Source organism: Alexandromys fortis, unplaced genomic scaffold (genome assembly GCF_014885135.2).
Source record: "Alexandromys fortis isolate MF-2015 unplaced genomic scaffold, M_Fortis_MF-2015_v1.1 scaffold_402, whole genome shotgun sequence".
Taxonomy (NCBI): Eukaryota; Metazoa; Chordata; class Mammalia; order Rodentia; family Cricetidae; genus Alexandromys; species Alexandromys fortis.
Genome location: NW_026068275.1, coordinates 91306 through 97305, shown reverse-complemented (window position 1 = coordinate 97305; position 6000 = coordinate 91306). Strand labels below are relative to the sequence as shown.

At 47.6% G+C, this 6000-nt stretch overlaps 1 protein-coding gene across 1 annotated transcript in view; it reads left to right on the top strand.

The window, feature by feature from the left end:
* The window catches only part of Acss1 (acyl-CoA synthetase short chain family member 1), a 47966-nt gene that overhangs the window by 20087 nt on the left and 21879 nt on the right, over positions 1 to 6000 (top strand). Inside the window, exon 3 of the mRNA XM_050132082.1 lies at positions 5743 to 5942. Within this exon, the coding sequence (XP_049988039.1) occupies positions 5743 to 5942 (200 nt within the window). The remainder of the gene's footprint in view (positions 1 to 5742; positions 5943 to 6000) is intronic.

Below are 6000 nucleotides of genomic sequence, written 5' to 3'. Positions count from 1 at the left end.
TTTTTTTTTATTACTCCAGTCACAGCGACACATCTTCACACAGTGTACAAATATCCCACAACACTCATATGAAGAAACAGAGCTCATAGATTGGCAGTTGAAATTTAGGTCTTGACTGTCCTGCCCCCACCGCCACCCTGAGAGACTCAAATGTTGACGGTGCTGTGTCTAGCTAGCCTGTGGCACTAGAAGGTGGTAGAACCTTTAAGAAGTACAGTCTACTGGGAGGTCTTTGGGTCATTGTGGGTGTGCTCTTGCAGGAGATATTGGGACTTTGGTGTACCCCCCCACCATCCCCACCCGTCCTTTCCCCTCTCTCCCCGTCGCCCTGAGGTGAGAAGATTTCGCTGCATACTGTCACCATGAAGTACTGAGCCTCCACTACAGGTCCAAAGCAGTAGAAATAACCACGAGCTAATAAATTAGTGTGAAACCATGAGCCCCAAACAAACCTTGTCTTTTATTACGATGATTGTCTCGGGTGTTTTGTTTCAGCGACAGAAAGCTATTGCAAAAGCTCCTCCATCTGAAGGATTCGGAGCAATCTTGGGCTCACTACAGTTCTTAGCTACTGCTGCTACCACATAGGACGGAAATGAGAATTCGTGGAAGGGCGCCAGCCAACTTCAGCCTGAGGCGATAAGAGACGAAGGGTCTGAAGGTGGCTGTGGCTAGCAGGTGTGGCTGGAGCAGGAGGGGTGGCACACGGCAGGTGGCTGGTGGTTGTACAGATGGTATAGGGTGGGCCGGCCTTCTTCTAGGTTTCTCTAAACCCCAGGCCCCAGTGAGTGCCTGACCCCCAGAGGGCAGCAGCTGTGCTTGAGGGTGATCTTGTAGCCTTCTTAGACCGGCTGTTGTACTGGCCGCTGGTCACGTAGCGGGTGGACGACTCAAGTGAACTGTCATGGGTCACATTTGTTCAGAGCCAAGGATCAGACCCTGCAACTTACATAGGACACACTGGCATTTTATGTTTTTTCCCAGGAATAGACACATGAGGTACCTGTCTCTGCTAAAGAATCAGAGAAGTAAGGGGGTGTGTCAGTGTTAGAATGCTTGCCTAGAAGGTGTAAGGCTCTGATTTCTCTCCCCAGAACAGTGTAAAAATATATATATTTAAAATAGTCTGTCTCGATAAGTAAAGTTTTATTCCACTGGGTATGTGTAGGTCAGCGATAGCGTGATTGTCTTTCATGTGTGAGGTCCTGGGTGCAGTATGCAGTACAGAAAAGAAAAGGGCATTTAAGGAGCTGTGTTCACACTCCTTTCCTACCTCTTAGCTCATTTTCTGTAATGATTATAGTTGCCATTTGTAGGATACCTTTAAAGGTGCCCGGGACATCATAGCTAGGTCCTGTAGTTCCTTTAGTGGTGGGCTCTTTTATAAAGTCATTATATTCCTTGTGAGATCTTGCTCTCTCTCTCTCTCTCTCTCTCTCTCTCTCTCTCTCTCTCTATATATATATATATATATATATATATGTATGTATGTATGTATGTATATATATATATATATATATATATGTTTGTTTATATATATATATATATATTTCTCTTGGGTAGATATGTCTACTTAGGCAGATGGGCAGAACAACAGTTCCACGCCAGGCTAGCATGGTGAACCAGTAAGTCTATCAGAGTTATTTTCAGAAGTCGGGGAGAGGGGTTGGTTTCAGCCTCCCCCACACCCCCAAACAGTTGCATAGCTGAAAAGTACCCCCTCCAGTATGGATGGCTACTTTCCAATCTTTATACACTTTAGCACAAGCGGCTGGAGCAGAATTGTCCACAGCTGGGAAGGGGTGGTGGTGTAGGAGGGAGTGGCTGGAGTCTCTTGCGAGGGTCTGATATCATCCTCTTCTGTGAGAAAGCATCGGGACTAAGTCTTGAGGGTGTTCTGCAGGTATCCACAGCTGCTCCAGTTAACAGGGCAATGGCGGCTACACCCAGAGGACATTGTTTCACAACAGAACCTCATCTTTGCTCAGACACGACTGGGTGTCCAGGGAGACACCCTTCTTGGGGATAAAGCCTGAGGTCAGTACCTCTGCCAGACAGTAGTGCACCGCAAGGAAGGCACATCTGTTTTCTGAGAGAATTTAGAAGACATAGCTGGAGTGGCCCAGTGAGCAGACGTCCTGGTATCCCTGCCAGCTGCCCAGCTGCTGTCTTGTGGGATCCCTGATGGTGTCTCAGGCTTTCCCTGGCAAACGGCAGCAGCTTTGGGAGCTTTCCACATTGAAGTATGGTGCTCAATATCTTCGTCAAAGCTCTGTGCTGATGGTCGCGGTCACAAGGGCACCTGATGGCACAGCTGGTTTCGGAGCCTGTCCAGCCCATTTCTGTGGCTTCCGTTCTCTGGGGGTTGTGAGCAGCAGAGTGAGCGAATCTCTTCTCCACGAGACCAGGCTTTATGGCTCAGCAACTGTTCTACTGGGCTGGTTCCTCAAGATGGGATACGGGACCTGCTGCGCCTTGCTGGGAGAGGAAGGCCAGTCTTGCCCCATACTGTTGGCAGAGGCTGTTTGTTCGTATCCCGGCTGCCCAGACTCCAGAAATAATCACACTGAAATCTATTAATTGCAATATTGTTTGGCCAATAACTTAAACATATTTCTAGCTTGCTCTTATATCATCAACTAAGCCATCTCCATTAATCTGTTCATCAACACATGGTCCCGGCCTACCAGCAACGTTTTGGCAGGATCCAGCAGATGCATCTGTCCCCAGTGGCTCCATGGGTTCTCCTTGACTCTGCCCACTCTCTATAATAATCTATTCCTGGTTATATTCTGTTAAGCCATAGGCCAAAAGCAGCTTCTTTATTAATCAATAAAAACAACATGTATACAGAAGGACTTTCCACACCACCATTCTACATCACTAAAAGTTGCCCTTTCTTCTCTCAATTGCACTGAATGGAATACTATTTACTAGAGACTGTAGCAGAGTTATCTGCATTTGCTTAGGTCATAGAGGTGGCCCTCCAAGGATTGGCAGGGTGTAGAGATCCTGCCAGTAGGCTGCAGGGAGCGTAGCTTATCGCCTTGGACCAGTACGGCTCTCACTTCATGCTCGCTTGCTGTACTCATTTATACAGTCATCTAATAGATATTTACTATCTTTTATGACTCGGTCTTATTATAAAATGCTGAGCAGAAGGCAATGAGTAAGACTTGATGCTATGTCTCAGCGGTCTTTGTACTTTAGTGGGACAGATACTGAAGAGAATGAACTTGTGTTTATTTCATGACCGTGGATAGGCAAAGTCAGTGTGGGAAATAGACAAGCCATCCACTGTCAGTTTGTTGTTTCCTAAACACAACACGCACCAACCAATACCTTCCTTCCTTGGGCTGACATCAGGAAATAAGTGGGAGGGAAAGAAACTTTCAATATCACACACGAACAAAAACAGCTTCGGGCTGGGCTTGGCGGCACACACGAGGTGAGACAGGAGGTGGAGAGTTCTAGACCAACCTAAGCTATATAGAGAGTTTCGGTTAGCCTGGGCTATGTGGCCCCATCTCAAAGCAATGACGACGACACCCAACTTTGATTGAAAGAAAATTGAATACGTAGATATAGCTGCTGCTTCTCCTCCTGCCTCTGAACTCTCTTTCTAGCTGTTTCCGTTAGAGCTCAACTCAGACTCTCTTGCTGGGGGTGAAGGATGCGTTTACTTTGTGTGTCTTTAGGCAAGTGTCAGGTTGATTACAGAACGTGTAGTAGGGCTGTGTCTGCTAGAGAAAGGACAGGCCACAGTCCTTTCTTTAAACTGCTGCCTCAGGCTGGCTGCAGGGTAAAGGCTGGCTTTCAATACCATTGGTCAGCAGGCATGGCACTTTAGACTCGCCTCTCTCAGCATTGCCCAGGGCATAAGCCTCAGGGCTGTGAAAGCAGAGTTGACGGGAGGGCCCTGGTTTGCTCACGCATTACTGATAACAATTGCTTTTTTAGCACTGGGCGGGCATCTCAGAGGCGTAGGGGTGTTTCTGGGCCCTAGATTCTGTGGCTTTGGCCTTGGAGTGTTCTTTCATTGTTAACTTAGGGAAAGGGTGGGCAGAATACCACTGAATGCTGCCTTTGTCCTCTTTAGAGCTTCAGGGAGAAAAGATGGAAGCCGTCAAGGGGCCCTGGACTGAGCAGGCCAGGAGTGGCCGGCAGCTGGGCCAATAGCAGGGTGGCCGGGCTTAGGCTCATTTGGGCGCCTGTGCAGAGTGGTTTCAGGAGAAACAAAGGGCCCCTTGAACACTGCCTGAGATGGGGGCTGCATTTTCACTGAGAGGCCTCTTGTTGAGCTCAGCCTTTCTTGAAGTTCCATGGATAGGGAATTATGCTTTTCAGGGGCTTTGAGGGGCTTGTAGTAGGGTTCCCCCTTGGGCCTGCTTGCAGGCCTGGCTGTTACCTTGTTTGGAGTGTCTTCTTGAGATTCAGAGGGCAGGAATGTGGCTCATGCTTAGCTTCCCTCAACCCAGAAAAACGGGGTCTTTGTTTTCCTGCTTACTCTAGCTTTCTGTGTTAGTTCTTTTTATTGTAAATAGCTAATTAATATCAAACAATGTACAGAAAAAAAGGAAAAATGATTGGGGTATCCATTTTCCAAGTCCAAGTTTGATGAGAAAAGGTGTTAGAACAGCCTCAAGCTTATTTCTGTCCCCTACTCTGCTTTTCTCCTCTTCTGCCTTCCCAGTGAGACAACTTTCCTATGCTATACTCCTTGCTTTCTTTTCTTCCTTCCTTTAATTTCCCCCCTTGCATCATCTATCTATCTATCTATCTATCTATCTATCTATCTATCTATCTATCTATCTATCTTTGAGACAAGGTTTCTCTATGCAGCACTGACTCTCCTGGAACAAACTCGGTGGGGCAGGGTAATCTCAACTCAGAGATTCACCTGCCTTTGCCTCTCAAGCGCTGGGATTAAAAGCATTCGCCACTATCCGGCTACTCCTGGTTTTCTTGGAGTTTAGTATCATGGAGCTATGATTAGTCAAGGGCTATGATTATGAAAGAATCATTACTTAACTCTGAGTCAACCAACTTGTTATCTTCTGATTAGCTGGCTAAGTGTTATGACCTGGTGAGGAACTCATAAATCATGTGTGTGTATGTGTGTATATGAGTGTGTGCGTGTGTATATGCGTGTGTGCGTGTGTATATACGTGTGTGTGTGTGTGTGTATATGCGTGTGTGCGTGCGTGTGTGTATGTGTATATGTGTGTGTGTTGCTAATTTGTCATTTGTGCCCAGTCAGTGCTTGACACAGATCTCTGCCTGTCAACTCTGCCCAGGGGGTTAGTAGCAGGGTAGTCATCTTTCTGTGGCTTTCTCTTCCCAGTCTCTATGGCTTCGCCAATTTGGTACCTGTCCCACCAAGGTCTAGGCTGCAAGAAGAGTTTCTTGGTGCTTTGGCTTCTGTTGATATAGAAAACTGGGAGTCTCCTTTTCTCTTGCCAGAACTCTGACTTTTTTTTTTTTTTTGGAAGCCAATATTTTAAGAAGTCTTGGGAACATGACCTCTCAGAAACTGAAATGGCTGTGAGGTCAGCCTTAGCGATGCAGCTGATCATGAACAAATGTTGACCACTTGCCATCTTGCCACGCTGCAAGTTCAGCTGTTCTCCTCGGCACTGGGCTGGAAGACAGTGCCTGTAGTCTGTGACTTGTCCTGCTCTGCGTTGAGCTGTACTGTGGCTCTTTCTTGTTCCTAACGGCCTTCTCTTCTCTATGCTGTAGGGAGCTTCTGGAGACCACATGCCGCCTGGCCAACACGCTGAAGAGGCATGGAGTGCACCGAGGGGACCGTGTGGCCATATACATGCCTGTGTCCCCACTGGCCGTGGCAGCAATGCTGGCCTGTGCCAGGATTGGGGCTGTCCACACAGTGGTATTTGCTGGCTTTAGTGCAGACTCCTTGGCTGGGAGGATCAATGATGGTGAGCATGGGTGGGCATGGGAGGAACTCAGGAGTCCCCAGGCCTTGTGTGTCACCCA